Source organism: Panicum virgatum, chromosome 9K (assembly GCF_016808335.1).
Source record: "Panicum virgatum strain AP13 chromosome 9K, P.virgatum_v5, whole genome shotgun sequence".
NCBI lineage: Eukaryota > Viridiplantae > Streptophyta > Magnoliopsida > Poales > Poaceae > Panicum > Panicum virgatum.
In genome coordinates, this window is record NC_053144.1 from 41,093,471 (window position 1) to 41,110,004 (window position 16,534).

At 45.2% G+C, this 16,534-nt stretch overlaps 2 protein-coding genes across 2 annotated transcripts; one reads left to right on the forward strand and one right to left on the reverse strand.

The window, feature by feature from the left end:
- Positions 1 to 6,146: 6,146 nt before the first annotated feature.
- On the forward strand, positions 6,147 to 10,873 carry LOC120651419 (putative disease resistance protein RGA4). Its single transcript, XM_039928892.1, has 2 exons — positions 6,147 to 9,919; positions 10,398 to 10,873. Exons 1-2 carry the CDS (start codon positions 6,277 to 6,279, stop codon positions 10,481 to 10,483), a joined length of 3,729 nt encoding a protein of 1,242 aa, XP_039784826.1. The 5' UTR covers positions 6,147 to 6,276; the 3' UTR covers positions 10,484 to 10,873.
- Positions 10,874 to 12,036: 1,163 nt separating this feature from the next.
- Positions 12,037 to 16,071, reverse strand: LOC120651420. Its single transcript, XM_039928893.1, has 6 exons — positions 15,569 to 16,071; positions 14,835 to 15,129; positions 14,646 to 14,741; positions 12,865 to 14,221; positions 12,668 to 12,778; positions 12,037 to 12,459 (listed from the first exon to the last, which is right to left on the reverse strand). The coding sequence occupies exons 1-4, from the start codon at positions 15,785 to 15,787 to the stop codon at positions 13,650 to 13,652; spliced, it is 1,182 nt and encodes a 393-aa protein (XP_039784827.1). The 5' UTR covers positions 15,788 to 16,071; the 3' UTR covers positions 12,037 to 12,459; positions 12,668 to 12,778; positions 12,865 to 13,649.
- Between the last annotated feature and the right edge of the window lie 463 nt (positions 16,072 to 16,534).

Here is a 16,534-nt window from a genome sequence, read left to right on the forward strand (position 1 = left end):
ATTTGGTTTGCCGGATTACACCTCGCGATCGAGTTTTCTTGGTTGACTTCTCTGGAACTCCTTTTGGCCCTTCTCATTGCTTGATGGCTGGTCCTTATTCTGATTTGTGGAAGTGGCATAGGAGACTTGGACATTTGAGCTTCGATTTGTTGTCGAGACTGAGCTCACTTGGCCTGATCCGAGGATTGCCCAAATTGAAGTTTGAAAATGACCTTGTTTGCCATCCGTGTCGCCATGAGAAGATGATTGCTACTTCACATCCACCTGTTAATCAGGTGATGACCGCTCACCCTGGAGAGTTGCTACACATGGACACAGTTGGTCCTTCTAGGGTGATGTCTGTTGGTGGGAAGTGGTACGTGCTTGTGATTGTGGATGACTTTTCTCGCTATTCTTGGGTCTTTTTCATGAGAACCAAGGATGAGGCTTTCGAGTTTGTTCGAGACTTGATCTTGAGGTTGAAAAACGAGTTACCCCAGGCCATGAGAGCGATCCGCAGTGACAATGGCATAAAATTCAAAAACACTCGTTTTGACACCTTTTGCAGTGATCAAGGGCTCGAACACCAGTATTCTTCTCCCTACACTCCACAGCAGAATGGAGTTGTACAGCGGAAGAATCGGACGCTGGTTGAGATGGCGAGGACGATGCTCGATGAGCATAGGACTCCTCGCAAATACTGGGCTGAGGCGGTTAACATCGCTTGTTACGTGTCCAACCGCATTTTCTTGCGTGCTTTCATGCACAAGACTTCTTATGAGTTGCGGTTTGGACGCCAGCCCCGTGTTGATCATCTCAGAGTTTTCGGTTGCCGGTGCTTTGTGCTGAAAGATGGAAATCTTGATAAGTTTGAGTCTCGCTCGTCTGACGGTGTTTTTCTCGGTTATGCTTCTCACTCTAGAGCGTACCGTGTGCTGATTATTGATACTAACATCGTCAGAGAGACTTATGAAGTCACTTTCGACGAGACTGCACCGTGCAATTCTTCTGTCTTTGAAGTTGCAGGAGATGATGAGTTCGGCACCTCCATCTTTGAAGATGAGGAGGAAGAAGCTGCAGATGGCGATGCTGAGGCTACCACGCGTGCTGTGGACCTAGCTATCTCTGCTACGAGCTCGGACGATGACGACGGCCCCGATCCGACTACGTCTACTTCACGGGGGCTGTTCGAGGAGGTGACTCAGGCTTCACCAGCTGCACCTGAGGAGGCACCAGCTTTGGTTGAGGAGGAGGCGACTTCGACACGGGAAGCACCGCGACACATTCAGCGCCGCCATCCACCTCAACAGATGCTAGGTGATCTCAACGAGCGAGTCACCAGGTCCAAGGTAACAAGTATCGCTGGCTTTGCTCATTCAGCGTTTGTTGCCTCTTTTGAGCCCAAAGATATTGGACACGCTCTTTATGATTCTAATTGGGTCGATGCCATGCATGAGCAACTTGAAAATTTTGAAAGAAACCAAGTTTGGGTCTTAGTCGAGCCTCCACCTGCTTGTAATCCCATCGGAACGAAGTGGGTTTTCAAAAACAAGTAGGGTGAGGATGGTTTGGTTGTTCGGAACAAGGCTCGTCTTGTTGCCCAGGGGTTTTGTCAAAAAGAGGGTATTGATTTTGAGGAAACTTTTGCCTCTGTTACTCGTTTGGAAGCTATTCGAATCTTTCTTGCATTTGCTGCTTCCAAGGATTTTAAGGTTTTCCAAATGGATTTGAAATCTGCCTTCTTGAATGGTTTTATTGAAGAAGAGGTTCATGTGAAGCAACTCTCTGGTTTCGAAAATCCCAAGTTTCCAAACCGTGTTTATAAACTTCAGAAAGCTCTTTACGGTTTGAAATAGGCACCTAGAGCTTGGTATGATAGATTGAAAACCTTTTTTGCGGGCTCAGGGCTTTAAAATGGGATGTGTTGATAAAACTTTGTTCTTCATGGGATCTGGCTCTGATTTTCTTTTAGTTCAGATATACGTGGATGATATTATCTTTGGTGGCTCTTCTCACGCTCTTGTCTCCAAGTATTCTGAGCAGATGTCCAGGGAGTTCGAGATGAGCATGATGGGTGAGCTGCAGTTCTTCCTCGGGCTGCAGATCAAGGAAACTCCTCATGGCACTTTTGTCCATCAAGTCATGTACACTAGAGACTTGCTGCGGAAGTTCGACATGAGTGACTTGTCTCCTCAGCCGACTCCGATCAGCACATCTACGGCGCTTGATGAGGACTTGGACGGCGAGGCGGTGGACCAGAAGGAGTACAGGAGCATGATCGGCTCTCTCCTGTACCTGACGGCGACGCGACCGGACATCCAGTTCGGCGTCGGCCTCTGCGCGCGGATCAGGCTTCGTCGCGCACCTCCCACAGGCAGGTGGTGAAACGCATCTTCAGGTATCTGAAATTCACCCCTGAATTTGGTCTTTGGTATTCTGCGGATTCTTCTCTGGTTTTGGTGGGCTTTTCTGATGCCGATTTTGGTGGGTGTCGGTTAGATCGCAAGTCGACATCCGGCACTTGTCAATTTTTCGGTACATCTTTGGTGTCTTGGTCCTCTCGCAAGCAGGCTAGTGTAGCGCTTTCTTCCACAGAAGCTGAGTATGTTGCCGCTGCTAGCTGTTGCTTCCAGATACTTTGGATGAAACAAACCTTGCAGGATTATGGCTTGAGTTTCGGTAGGGTTCCCATCTTTGTAGACAACATGTCAGCCATTAGCATTGCAAAGAACCCTGTCCTACACTCCAGAACCAAGCACATAGACATCCGATTCCATTTCCTGCGAGACAATCATGAGAGAGGACACATAGACCTGATCCATGTCCCTTCAGAGAGGCAAACCGTAGATATCCTCACCAAACTGCTAGAGCAGGACACCTTTGCTCACTTGCGAGGGGAGCTTGGGGTTTGTTACCCCTTTTGATTGCTGACTTTTCTTTGGTTAGCTTTGTAGATTTTATTTGCTTCTCTTTATTTTCTAGGTTTGGTAGTTGCATTGTGCATATGCATTGTACATATTTGCATTTTGCATTGTCTCACTTGCACTAGCATTCTTGTTTATATTGCTATGATCTTCTAGTGCCTGCTAGTGTGAGTTGATAAACTTGATCATGTATAGCTTGCTCCACTGTGTATATGACATCATCTGAGTTAAGCTATTTTGATTTGAAAATCTGAAAACATGATCACCCTGTCTTGGCTACTAGCATGTTATGGCGTGTTGATATGCTTTGCTATCTTATTCATGCTAGTGTGGCTCTTCGTTCAGCAATTCATATTTGAAATGATATAAATCTGATAAAATTGCTTGAACTGTTCTGGAAATGGATTGAAAAGATCCAGGTGGGATTGCTTGTCGCACTAATCGAGCTTTCGGGACGGCTCACTTTGCACTTGTGAGAACCCGGGTTAGGCTGTGCATGACTGAAATGAGTGCTTTAAGCTTCTAATTGTCTTTGGCATAGGCTTGGCCTCGTTGCTAAGTAAAGCATGACAAGCTTTCAACCCCCTGGCATTAAGAATTGATTGCTATAAATTTAATAGAAAAATGGATGTTGGCAACTTGTTGTGGCTGCTTTGGATCACCTTGTATGAGTATGATTAGTACTGCTTTCTATTCCCTACTTGTTAGTGCTAGATCAGGGGTGATGCTTTTATTTCTCCTAAAACTGAACTTGCCTAGCTCCAGACTGATTTGATATACCCTGTTGAGCTAGATGCAAGTCTTGTTTGTGGATGCACACGTGCTTGTGACTAGATGTTGCTCATATCATTGTATCCCTGAATGCTTTCACTTACACCTCCTGCATTGCATTCATTGCATAGCATCTGTTCAGGGGGAGTTTCAGCTTCAGGGGGAGCTTTAGTTCTTTTTAGGCTTGATGTGTGCATGTGCCAACAAGGGCGAGAATTTTGAGAGAAGTGATCGAACAAGGGGGATACTTGTTTGATTTTTGAAAAACTTGTTGTGCACAGGGCTTCGAGAGTGCATCATTTTAGGAGAGTTGCACTTGTGAGAGGGAAAAGCTTTGCTTGGGGAGTTTCTGCTTTGTTCTTGGCTCCTGGTTTTCCTCGTTTTCCCTCTGGTTCTTGCATGACTACGTCGAGCGTTACCTCTGTCTTTGAGGAGTCATGTTTTGGCTTTTGATCGATTGCGTCGAGCCTTTGCCCTTGTCTTAGGGGATCGATTTTGCTTGAGTAAGTGACGGTTCTTGCCCTTCTGAGCTTTTCGTCACTTGCTTGTGCTCCTTTGTTCTTTTCTGGTTTCACTTCTCTTGGTTAGTTTATGGTGTGTTGACAATGTACTCATTAAGGGGAGATTGAGGAATATTGAGTACTCTATCCTACTTGTGATGAGTGAATTGTCAACCGTGCGGTGTGATCGTGCGCTTGGTCTTTGGATTGCAGGTACACGGGCGTCGAGTGTCGACGGGGAGCTGCCGTGGAGGTGATGTGGCTGATGGACCGTGCGGTGGACGGCGGTGAAGGGCAGCCGGGACCGGAGCTCGGACCGGGCGGCAGCTGTGGCGTCCACTCCTGGATCGAGAGCGCAAGCGGCGACGGGAGGCGGGTTTCTTGGTTTGCGCCACAAAACCAAGGAGGCGGACGGCGGTTGAAGACGCCAAGTCGTGGAGGTCACGGGCGTCGATCTCGGGACTGACGGAGGCGACGGGCGTCGACGGCGTCTAGGGCCTCACTGCGGGCGAGGAGGTGACGGGCGTCGGGCGGCGTCTAGGGCCGTCAGAATGCCGAGGCGGGAACGACGTCTAGGGCCACAGCGTGGAGGCGGGAATCTTCCCGCGTGTGAGGTTTTGGCGGTTTTCTCAAAACCGGCCACCTACCCGGATTTCGCGGACCCTCCAAAACCGCGGACTGGATCTTCATCAAGACGGCGGCATCGTGGAGAAGACTTCAATCCGAAGAAAGAACCTCGGCCGTCGGATGAGATCGTGTACAGGGGGTGCTGCAGGCCAACCGGTCTGACCGGTCCCTGGCACCGGTCTGACCGGTCTAATCAACCGGTCTGACCGGTCCAGCGTACCGGTCTGACCGGTCCCGCGGGTATAAATACCCCTTCACTTGTGTTAGGTTAACAGCGGCTTTTCTAATCTGTTCGTGGACTCTTCTGTTTTCCAGGCCGCCGCCCCTGTGTCTCCTTCCCTCTGTTCCTCTCTTTAGAGTAGAAGTTGTCCATGGATTTGTGAGACTTTGTATTGGATTTTATTGGGAAAGAAGGCCCCATCCTCCTTGTGCCCTCTGGGCTTTTGAATCAATCCAATTCTGTCCATCTTGTGCTTTTTGTGATGAATTTTTGTTTCGATTTTGATGCACTTGATTGCAACGTTTCGTAGAGTTCTTTGGAGTGATTCCCGTGCTTCTAACTTCGTGCCAAACTCTCTGGAATCACGAGCTCATTAGAATTGAAGTTCTTGAGTGTTTGAGAAAACCCCAATCCCTTTTGATCTCCCCTATAATTCTCAAGATTCGTTGATCTTTAGAACGAGATCTCTTGGGGATACGTTCTTGTGGTAGAAACGAAGCAATCCCCCAAGTTTCATCGATTTTTGTGGTCGTTTGGTTGCGATTCTTCGTTTGAATCCAAGTTTTCAGGGGTTTTCTGGGTGCTACCGGTCAGACCGGTAGGGAAGACCGGTCAGACCGGTCTGCTCGCTTTTGAACTGCCGAGACTGGTCAGACCGGTCCTGTGCACCGGTCAGACCGGTCCAGGCAGATCAGTTCTGCAGTTTTTCCAATTCGCTTCCGATTTGCTTCATGGTTTCGCTCGCTCGTTCGAGGCCTTTTGTGTTGGTTTAGCTTTTTAATAGCTACTCCAAACTTTGGTCAGAACGCTTAAGGGCTTGTGCGATTTTGGGACATAGGCCGACGATTCGAATTTCGAAGAAATTTTGATCGGCTCCCATTCACTCCCTATGGTCGCCGACTTCGGTCCCTCAGTACGCTACATGTGAGCCCCTCCTGTATGTGAGCCCCTCCTGTAATCTTGCTGAAGATTTCACTCTCAATTTCATTATTCGAACAGTAGTTATTTTATGTCTGGTGGATGTCCTTCCATTTTAAAATAGATGCATATTCTATAATCTCGCATGTTCAGTCTGTCAAGGTCCTTATCTTAAGCAACGCATTATTGGGGACATCGTGGCCCCAACCCCAATCACTGAAACTTTAAGTCAACTCTGCATCCATTCATCTGAATAGCTTCAGCGAACCCCCCCCCCCCCCCCCCCCCCCCCCCCAAATCCTCCCTATCTTGTGTTGCTGTGAGTTGTGAGTGCATAATGGCTGAGTTCGTGATCGGGCCGCTGATTTCCATGGTCAAGGAGAAGCTGTCCAGCTACCTTCTGGACCAGTACAAGGTGATGGAAGGCATGGAGGAGCAGCGTAAGATTCTGGAGCGAAAGCTGCCAGCCATCCTGGATATCATCCAAGATGCGGAGGTGAAGGGGGCCTACCGGCCTGGAGTAAGAGCTTGGCTCAAAGATCTCAAGACAGTGGCCTATGAGGCAAACGACGTCTTTGACAATTTCAAGTATGAGGCGCTACGGAGAGAAGCCAAGAAGAAGGGGCAGTACAACATGCTCGGCATAGATACTGTAAGCCTCTTACCTGCTCATAATCCCATTCTGTTCCGTCACAGGATGGCCAAGAAGCTTCAGAAGATTGTGCAGACCATCGAGGTCCTGGTCGCAGAGATGAATGCCTTTGGATTCACTCACCTGGAGCCAGCACCACCGTCTGTGCAGTGGCGGAAGACAGATTCAATAATGCTTGACTCTGACAAGGACATTGTTAGCAGATCCAGAGATGAAGAGATGAAGAAGATCGTGAGGATACTGCTTGATGAAGCTAGCAACATGGATCTCATGGTCCTACCTATTGTTGGGATGGGGGGATTGGGCAAGACCACCTTTGTGCAACTCGTTTACAATGAACCTGCAATCAAGAAGCATTTTGAGCTTCGGAGGTGGTGTTGTGTGTCTGATGATTTTGATGTTGGTAACATCGCAAACACAATCTGCAGGAACATAGAGAAGGATCGTGAAAAAGCATTGCAGGATCTCCAGAAAGAAATAAGTGGAAAGAGGTACCTCATTGTGTTGGATGATGTATGGAATCGAGATGCTGATAAGTGGGGTAAACTGAAGACCTGCCTTAAGCAGGGTGGCACAGGCAGTGCAGTACTGACAACAACTCGTGATTCTGAAGTAGCTCGAATAATGACCATGGGTGTAGCTCAAGCCTATAGTCTTGAGACGCTGGGTGAAAAGTATATGAAGGAAATAATCCAGAGTAGAGCATTCAGATTGCAAATGACAAGCAGTGACGAGCTTGATGACATTGTTAATAAGATTGTGCACAGATGTGGTGGTTCTCCTTTGGCAGCCAAAGCCTTTGGCTCTATGTTGAGTACGAGGACTACTATGAACCAATGGAAGGATATACTAGCCAAAAGTAACATTTGTAATGACAGGACTGGAATTTTGCCTGTTCTCAAACTCAGCTATGATGATCTGCCGTCACATATGAAGCAGTGCTTTGCCTTCTGTGCTATATTTCCCAAAGACTACGAGATTGATGTTGAGCATTTGATCCATTTATGGATGGCACTTGACTTCATACCACTAGAGGAAGAAGCACATCCTGAAACAGTAGGAGAAGAAATTTTTAGGCAGCTTACATGGAGATCTTTCTTTCAAGAGGTTAAAGAAAGTCCACCACCAAAGTATAGAAAAACGAATGGCATGCTTTGTAACAAAACCACATGCAAGATACATGATCTCATGCACGACATTGCTCTTTCTGTTATGGGTAAAGATTGTCTCACGGTAACTGACAGAACCAGTTACACGAAGCCTTTACCAGATCCAACTCGTCACTTCTTCTTGTCATGCCATCTTGGAAAACAGTTGGATGATTTTCTGAAGAAACAGCCTCCAACTCTCCAGACACTGTTTTGTACTTATGGTGACTTTTTGTCACATCTATTGGAGTACAATTCCGTACGAGCACTACACCTCCAACAAAATTTAAGGCATCAAGTCAGATCAAGGCACTTACAGTCACAACATCTGAGGTATCTTAATCTCTCAGATAGTGATGTGATCACAGAACTTCCTCAAGAAATTAGCATGCTGTATAATCTACAGACATTGGACGTTTCTTTTTGCCGTCGGCTTCATCAACTACCAAAGCAAATGAAGTACATGACATGTCTCCGACACCTGTATACACATGGATGCAGATCACTCACGCACATGCCCCCAGATATTGGACAGCTGGCATCACTGCAGACCCTAACATATTTTGTGGTGGGGACTAGTTTCAACTGCAGTACTGTTGCAGAATTGCAGAATTTAAATCTTGGTGGACAGTTAGTGTTACACGGCCTACAAAATGTAGCTGAGGCACACGCAAAAGCAGCCAGCCTTGGAAAAAAACAGAAACTCACACACTTATCTCTCAAGTGGAACAGTGATGTCAATGAGGTACAAGATAGTCATATGAAGGTGCTAGACGCTCTCAAACCTCATGGTGGTTTGGAGATGCTAAGGATAGATTCCTATAAAGGCAGTAGTTTACCATCATGGATGATAGATTTCAGTCTGTTGCAGCAGTTGACTGAACTTCACCTGATTGACTGTACCGTGTGTGAAGTATTTCCTGAATTCTGTCATCTGAAAGCCCTTCAAGTTCTTTATTTGGAAAAGCTAGACAAATTGCGGAGCCTATGTAGCGATATGACATCTATGGTATTTCCAGCATTAAAGAAACTCAAGTTACGTGATTTAGAGAGCATGGAGAGATGGGTGTCAGCCGAAGGCAAAGATGAAGTAACCTTTCCAGTACTTGAGAAAATTGGTATTAAGAACTGTCCAAAACTGACTAGTCTACCTGAGGCGCCAAAGCTCAAGGTTATAAATGTGAATGAAGGCAAGGCACAGATATCCTTAGCAATAGTTAAAGCTACATACACGTGTTTATTGTCTAAGCTAAAACTGTCAGTTGAAGATAGAGAAGCAACACTTGAGCTAGATCCAGAGAATCATGAATCACCTTTGACAGAACTGAGCTTAGGTGGATGCAACTTTTTGTTCCTCTCAAGTCCATCCCAGCCAACAATCGGATTTTGGAAATCTTTTGAAAAACTTGTTGATCTGGAAATAAAAAATTGCAGTGGACTCGTCTACTGGCCGGAGGAAGTGTTCCAAAGCTTGGTATCCCTGAAGAACTTGGAGATTAAGTCGTGTGATAAGCTAATAGGGCCCGCACACGTGAATGGTGAACCAAAGCCAACGGCGGAACAGGTCCTGCCACATTTAAAAATTATACGGATCCGTAAGTGTGACAGCTTGGTAGAGCTGTTCAGCCTCCCCCCATCCCTCAGAAGTATTTATGTTTGTGACTGCAATAAACTTGAGCGCATATTTGGGAAGGGGGATCAGTTTGCCACACCGTGCGACGGCCACGCATCATCCACTGTGGTAGAGCAATCGTCAGCGCAAGCAAATCATCCTCCACCGAACCTAGAGTATCTATTTATATCTTCTTGTGGTAACATTGCAGCACTTCCAAACCTGCCGCCGTCCCTCAAGTCGTTATATATTTGGGAGTGTCAGGAGCTCTGTTCTGTGTCAGGGCAGCTGGGTGCACTCGAGCGGTTAGTCATTTATGGCTGCAGTAAGCTGCTGTCACTGGATTCCTTGGGAGACCTGCCATCACTGGAGTCCCTCACAATTGACAGCTGCAAATGCCTTGCATCCTTACCTGGTTGTCATGGAAGCTACTCAGCTCTTCGGGTAGCCATGGTCAAATACTGCCCATCCATAGATATGAAGCCACTTTACAAACTCGACCAACAGCGGCTTGACAGGCTTGAAGTCAGAGACTTATCCCACGCTCATTCAAGCGATCCGTATGACGGTAATCATTCAATTTCATTTTCTTCTTCTCCATCAAATTTTTCTACTTGCCCTTCGTGCTACAAATACACGCATTCACTTGTTCACTTCCATACTTTTTTACATACAAATCGTTTTGGGGGACCGACCTGGTTATTCATTTGTCAATGGTCATCTTGTTTATGTGCTTATATGTTTTTTTGTTACGTTCTAAGTTTATTTACGGACTCGTAGGTAGAACGTACGAGCGAGTTGCCGTACGCCTGCACATCCGTGATTCAGTAGTTGCGACGTGAATAGCAATTCCCCGTTTCTTCAATGCGCTTGACAAGTTTACCCACAGTCAATAACATGCAAGTACTTTCACTGTTTCATTATATGCACGATCCATCTTGGTTCCTGTAATAACCCAATATTGTAAATCTGTGCTGTTATCTGCTTTTATCATGGATGCAGTTAACTTTGCAAAGATAAACTCTTACACCATTTTCCATCTCCAGGGGCTAAACTGAGGGAACCAAAATCCTGGAAATATGCTATCCCTGGGTGTCAAGATTGGGCAATCCGGCGTCACAGGAACCCCTGAATGGAGAGCTGGTTATGGTCCTCCTGATTGCTGAATTTCGGATGCATGCAGCTCCGAGATCTGCCTGCGAGTACTCCGGTGTTGACAGCTTCAAGAGTTTGTTATGTCGCTCGGAGCCTATTGGTTAAATATTTCTGTGTGCCGCTCGCATGACTGACTAGTTTTGCACTCTTGTAATGCACTAGTGTTGTGGCATGAATAATCTTCCGCTGTACTTTGGTTATGACTTGTATTTCACTGAATAAGCTGCATTTGGAGTACCGCAAAAGGAACACGGCGAGTAATGTTTAATTCTCTGAACATGGTGAGTTTATGTATCCTTGGAATTGTCCTGGGGCCTTGAGCCCGGTTCATAGGCATGTTTAATTTGGGCACCTACTCGAGCACAAATGTTTTGTACGTAAGCTGGACTCTAACCTGAGAACCTCTGCTTTTCGTGGATGCTGGCTTCACTGAACACTCTAAATCAAACAGATATACTACTGCTGTAAAGTTCAGTGGCATTATTTGTACATCTTGAATCCATGAAGTCGTAAACTAGGACAACAATTGCGGGTTGTGCTTTCATTTGTACAGATGATCGTGGCATGTGGCTTCCTTTCATGAATTGATCCCAGTTAGTTGGGCGCACAGAGTGGAAAACAGAGTACTGCATTACTGAAGCAAGTTTGGAAAAAGTTCGGAAACGACAAGGAAGCTGGCGTGCAAGACCATGCCAAAAGCAGGCCGATGACGTCCTCGGCCTCCCACTCGTCAGCGTCCACAATGAAGGACCGGACAGACGACCAGAGGGACAGGTGAATGAGAGCCTTTACCAAAGTGACACAAGTCAACACGTCAGTAGCTCACCTTAGGAACGGTTAGGAAAAAATCGACATAAAACGGAAGCGATCGAAAAGTAAAGCTCAAAACAAAACGGAAGCCAACACAGAAAAGCTAATCACTGACCATTGGTTAAAAGATCAACCTCTGCAAAACTGATCCAATTTAGTCACTCAGTAAGAAGTTAATTAGCATGCAAGCATAAACAGTGATTATATAAAGAACCAAAATACCTGAGCTAGCATACGTCACAAGAGCAAAATCTATAAGGAATTATTCCAATGAGCACATTACTGTAGCATACCAACACATTCTTGAAACAGTGGTCAAAGCAATTAAAGAGCTAACACAAATCAATATCCGATATAGGGTATAAGAGTTCAAGCTAAAAGATTAATCCAAAATCTAATTGCTGCGGAAAACAATTATAGAGATAAGAAAAGCACAAGCAACAAAGCACATTGATTAAATAAATCAAGCAAAGGCTACGCAAGATTAATCAAGCACAAGAACTTGGTGAATGAAAACCTTGTTCAGCACTTCATCGAACACTTAGTGGGCATCAATGTTCCAAGCTGCAAACCAGTGGATCGCATTTGGGTCAACCGGTGACTGACCCAGCCTACCCATAAGCAAATATTTTGGGTTTTGGGTTAAACCGACCCATTGCAATATTTACACTAGTGACCCAATGGGTTAACCCAAAATGAATGCAGTAAAGTACCATACACTGTGCACTGCTAGCCATCTGCGGCTGCCAATACATTCAAAATTATGATGACAGAGACATCATCTTGCAAGCAATAGATCCGTCCTGCACCAGCACCAAATCACACACCTACGCTCTAGATCTGAGCGTACATGTTTTTTCTGTCATGCAACTGAAGCAACATTCATGGGACTTCAACAAGCTGCACACAAGCAGTTGCTACAAGCTTTCACTTTTGGTGAAAAAAAAAGTTCAGCGCTTACAATAGTATAACATATAAATATTAATCCATCTGCTCAAACAATGAGCTAAATTATAGCATGTCTTGATAGGCTGGACCTTGACTTGATCCAGCATGAATGGACCTTGACTTTATCCTGCCATAGCTGAATGTTGGAGGGGAAGGGGAACTCTGCTCCTGCTGAATGATGGAGGGACCAGCACCCTGCACTTATGCAAATGTCATGGAAAGAAATGTAAGTGAATATACATAAGATTGTATAGCTTTACAAAATGGCAAGAAAAAAAAGGATGCATATAAGATGAGAAACAAATACAGTAACAGAGCTAATATTGTGACAGCAAGCAAGGCAGGTAGCTGTTATGCAAAGCTAGCTATTAAGCCCATGTAAAAAGTAGACAGTGATTCTTACCTTTGCATGTAAAGCTGGTTGTCATGCCTCTGAAGAAAGGTCTAAATGATCCTCAATATGTTCCACTACATGATCACTTCCTAGGTTGGTAGGTATTGAAATTTTATAAACCTGAAACTGCAAGTATCAGTAACAGAAGAAAATAGAATCATGCTAATGAGCACTTAAATAGATAACTTGAGCACAGTATTACTAACAGGTTGTGTCACCACTTCAAGTACTAGCTTCTCTGGTGATGGGGCCGCTGCTTACATCCAGTCCTAAAGACAAATCAAGGCTTCAACTGTATCCATGCTTAGTCTGCTCCGGAAATCACTGACCACTCTCTCCCCAGTACTAAATGCTGACTCCGATGGTACAGTAGACGCTGGCACTGACAGGACATCACAAGCCATGCGAGCAAGAACTGGATATGTTGTCGATTTTTATTTCTACCATCCCAAAATATCAAAATCTTCAGTTCTCGGAACGGTATTTTCAGCTAGATACGCATTGAGCTCACTTGAAGACTGAGTTCTTAGTTGAGCCCGCTGGTGTTGGTCCCAATCATCAAAAGAATCATCCTTCTGAATATTTTCTTGAGCACAATGTGTTTGAGGTTCTAATTCAGCTCTATTTGTTTGAAAATATTCACTAAAAAGCTTCCTAAGTGTCCTCATAATTCTACCCAACTTTGGAACTGCATCTTCTCCAAAAAATTGATTCAACCAGAAGTCCACAAAAGAATATTTGAATCTGGGATCAAGAATAACAGGAACAGAGAAGGATAGGTATGTAATCCTCCAATACTGCATAAACTTTTTCTGCATCTCTTTAACCATAGCTACAATGTATTGATCTGAATTAGATATCTCCTTATCCATTGCTAACTTGATCTTCCAAAGCTGATGGAAATATAAGTTTGCTGTAGGATAAGAGGATCCAGACGGCACATTGGTGGCATCATAAAATGTCTTCAAGAATTCGCGAACAGCTTTAGACCTTATCCATTCAGCCAATGTTGGTGCAGTAGTGAAACTTTTGTCTTGGTTTCCCAATTCATCAAAACTGTCTTAAATGGACATGCAGATTGAAGCATGAGATATGTAGAGTTCCAACTTGTAGAGATATCAAGGGTGGGCTGTTTCTCAAGTGATATTCCCATTTGGACAGCTATTTCCTCAAATTTTTCTCTACGAGATTGTGAACTCTTGATGTACTTCACACTCTCTCTAATATTGCTCACTATACCACTGATTTTTCTTAATCCATATTGAACTGCCAGGTTAATGACATGTGCACCACAGTGAACATGAAAAAGATTCCCTTCACATGGTAGCATTTTCTTCAACAGCAAATTCGCTTTCAACAAGTCCATCATTGAATTGTTAACCTTGGCATTGTCTAAAGTTATGCTAAAAAGCTTATCCTCAATGTTCCAGTCCTGAATACCCTTTAGTATAGCAATAAACATAGACTGTGCATTGTGTGGTGACTCCATCATTACGAATTTGATAATTCGTTTGTTCATCTTCCACTCACTTGAGATCCAATGACAAGTGACACATAAATACCCTAGAGTTTGATTGGAAGTCCATATCAGCAGTTAATGACACTTTTGAATTGGAATTTTTGAACAGCTCCCTTAATTCAAACTTTGCATCTTCAAAGGATTTCATGCAATCCAATTTAATAGTTGTCCTTGATACCATTTTGAATAAGGGGTTCAAAGTAGAAACAAATTTTCTAAAACCATCATACTCAACTACAGTGAATGGTAGTTCATGTAGCACAATCATACGAACAAGTGCTTTACGTGCTAAATCTGGATCATAAACCCAATTTTCCAGGAGATCAATATCAGTATTAGTAGCCCTAGCACGCAATTTATCTACCAAATTAGTGACTTTGGACCTCGATTTGCATCGTTCCAAATGCTTTTTCAGATGACTAGTTCCTATACTTTGTTTGCCACTAAGATAATCATGACAATGCTTACATCTTGCATGTAGGATCCCACCATTTTCAGTAATTGGATCAAATTCCTTCCAATAAACATATCTCAGTTGCCTAGATGTATCTTTGGTTCTTGAGCCTACATAATAGAAAGAAATAATGGTGCTATTAGGGTACATATTCCTAGAACAAGGTGGGAGAACTACATAATAGAAAGAAACTGTAATCTGACCACGTCGACTCAGAGGTGTCGAGCTTCTTGGAGACCTTTGAGTTGTTGGTGTAGACAATTGCTTGTGATTGATAATCCTGATAGTAGGAGAACCAACTGCATACCTTGCTCGCTTGGCCCGGTTAGTTCTTGCCAAATCAGATGTGGAAACTCTAGTCCGCTTGTCTCTTTGAGAAATTCTGCGCAACGGCATAATGACCTCCACCACTGGAGTCCTTGCTGTCGGAAAACCACTAGAGAGGTAATCCTCATTTTCTATAGGGGTAGCCACAGGAGATCTCTTCATGTGCTCAGCCTAAAAGTAATAAAATATCAGCAGTTAACGCAAGCACCGAGTAATATAAACATGGCATAATGGAAAAGAGCTCCAAGTTAACTGCAAAAGTTAAATATAAACATGACATAATGGAAAAGAGCACCGAGTAATTTAAATATTTCATCAACCTGTGCTCTGCAATTCTGGTGCTAGATAAAGAAACATCAGAGAATCACTAAACAATGGCTCCCACATATATAAAGCCTCTTTCTTTGGAATAATTTCAACATTGAATAATTTCACTAAAAACCACCTGTTTCTGGGTGTCCTAAGCACCAGAGTTCTATAACAAAAGCAGGACTCAATTGTACTTGGAACATAGTACTAGACAATTGTTAATTTTAGCAAAGCATGCTTATGAAAGGAGAAACACAATATTGTGGTACATGAGAGGAAGACAGAAGGAGGCTATCATCACCTGCGGACGACGACGATGTTGGTGGAGGTGGCTGTCACCGTCCTCCACTGTCGCAGCCGCCGCCGCCGAGCTCGAGGGCATGGGCGTAGGAGTAGGTGCGGCCATCGCGGTCCAGGATGGCAACGAGGGGTCAGACATGGCCGACATGCTGGTCTTCCTCTGCGCTGCCACCAACCTGGCATCCCCGGCCGCCGCGCTCCGTTCCTCTGGCTTGCTCATGGCCGCAGGGCTGCGGCCGGCCGCCGCATCCGGATCCGCCTCTCCGTTAGGAGGGGCGGCGCGGGGACGAGGGGCGGTGCCGGGAAGGGCAGCGTCGGGAGGGACGGCGTTAGGGACGACGAGCGACGTCGGGGACGAGGAGCCGCGTTGAGATGAGGTGGGCGGCGTCGAGATGAGGGGCCCGGCGCGGCGTCGAGGGTCGAGGGGCGGCGCGGCATCGTGGTCGAGGGGCGGCGCAGCGTCGAGACGAGGGCGGCGCGACGCGATGGGGGGAGGGGCGTCGGATTGGGGAGGTGAAGGCGACGATGAGATTGGGTTGAGTATAGTTTTTTTAGCACAGTACAACACAGATCTACACTCACCCCTATGAATACACGTAGGCAAACTCTACATCTATGAACACCTTCGAAGAATTGGACCGACATATTTTGAGATTCCCTAAGTCACCATCGGCGCCTCGTTGTCGACGGGAACGTCGCTTACCACTTAACACATCATGCCGGAAAATCCTGAAATAAATCCAGAAAAGTGCGAGCACCCGTGCCAAATCGAGGACCTGAGTGGGTAGGTTCCATCACAAGGGACCTAACCAACTGATCTATGATATGATAAGTTCGCTGGGTTGAGTATAAGTATAGTTTTTTTTTTTTTGAGAAAGAGTATAAGTATAATTGACCCAGCCTTCTTCGCACCTATTGACACTGAAATTTAATGGGCGGCCCAATGAGTAATTATACTAATTTTTTA

Excerpts from the sequence above, each read along its gene's own strand:
- LOC120651420 (XM_039928893.1), bottom strand. The coding sequence starts at position 15,787 with ATGAGCAAGCCAGAGGAACGGAGCGCGGCGGCCGGGGATGCCAGGTTG. Across the intron at positions 15,130-15,568 it reads AACATCGTCGTCGTCCGCAG|GCTGAGCACATGAAGAGATC; the intron begins GTGATGATAGCC and ends TATTACTTTTAG. Across the intron at positions 14,742-14,834 it reads GACACCTCTGAGTCGACGTG|GCTCAAGAACCAAAGATACA; the intron begins GTCAGATTACAG and ends TCTATTATGTAG.
- LOC120651419 (XM_039928892.1), top strand. The coding sequence starts at position 6,277 with ATGGCTGAGTTCGTGATCGGGCCGCTGATTTCCATGGTCAAGGAGAAG. Across the intron at positions 9,920-10,397 it reads TTCAAGCGATCCGTATGACG|GGGCTAAACTGAGGGAACCA; the intron begins GTAATCATTCAA and ends TTCCATCTCCAG.